A 444-nucleotide genomic window follows, 5' to 3' on the forward strand; every position below is an offset into this window, starting at 1 on the left:
CGCGTGCCCCCATCGCAGCAGCCCGCGTTGCCCGCCGCCCACCTGCTTGTTCATGAAGCAGTAGATGATGGGGTTGTAGACGCAGGCGCTCTTGGAGAAGAAGGCGGGGATGGTGACGAGGCGCAGGTCGAGGCCGTGGTCGCGGTTGTTGACCATGTACATGGCCAGGGCGGCGTAGGGCACGTAGCACAGGCAGAAGGAGCCCACCATCACCACCACCATCCGCGACACCTCGCGCTCCGCCTTCTGCGTCGTGGCCGACTCCTGCTGCTGCGCCGCCACCTGCGCCGCCCGACGGCGGGGGAACGCTGCGCTGCGCCACCCCGCGCACGGCACCCATCCCAGACACAGCCCCAAATACAACCCCAAATAATACAACCCCAAATAATACAACCCCAAATACAACCCCAAATACAACCCCGTGCACGGCACCCATCCCAGACA

General features: G+C 64.4%; 1 protein-coding gene across 1 annotated transcript; it reads right to left on the minus strand.

The window, feature by feature from the left end:
• Positions 1 to 26: 26 nt before the first annotated feature.
• LOC109364759 (violet-sensitive opsin-like) lies at positions 27 to 313 on the minus strand (the record flags this gene model as incomplete). Its single annotated transcript, XM_019611366.2, has 1 exon — positions 27 to 313. A coding segment is annotated over one exon (287 nt), but the record flags the coding sequence as incomplete, so codon positions are not given.
• Between the last annotated feature and the right edge of the window lie 131 nt (positions 314 to 444).

The sequence above is a fragment of the Meleagris gallopavo genome, unplaced genomic scaffold, assembly GCF_000146605.3.
Source record: "Meleagris gallopavo isolate NT-WF06-2002-E0010 breed Aviagen turkey brand Nicholas breeding stock unplaced genomic scaffold, Turkey_5.1 ChrUn_random_7180001913315, whole genome shotgun sequence".
Taxonomy (NCBI): domain Eukaryota; kingdom Metazoa; phylum Chordata; class Aves; order Galliformes; family Phasianidae; genus Meleagris; species Meleagris gallopavo.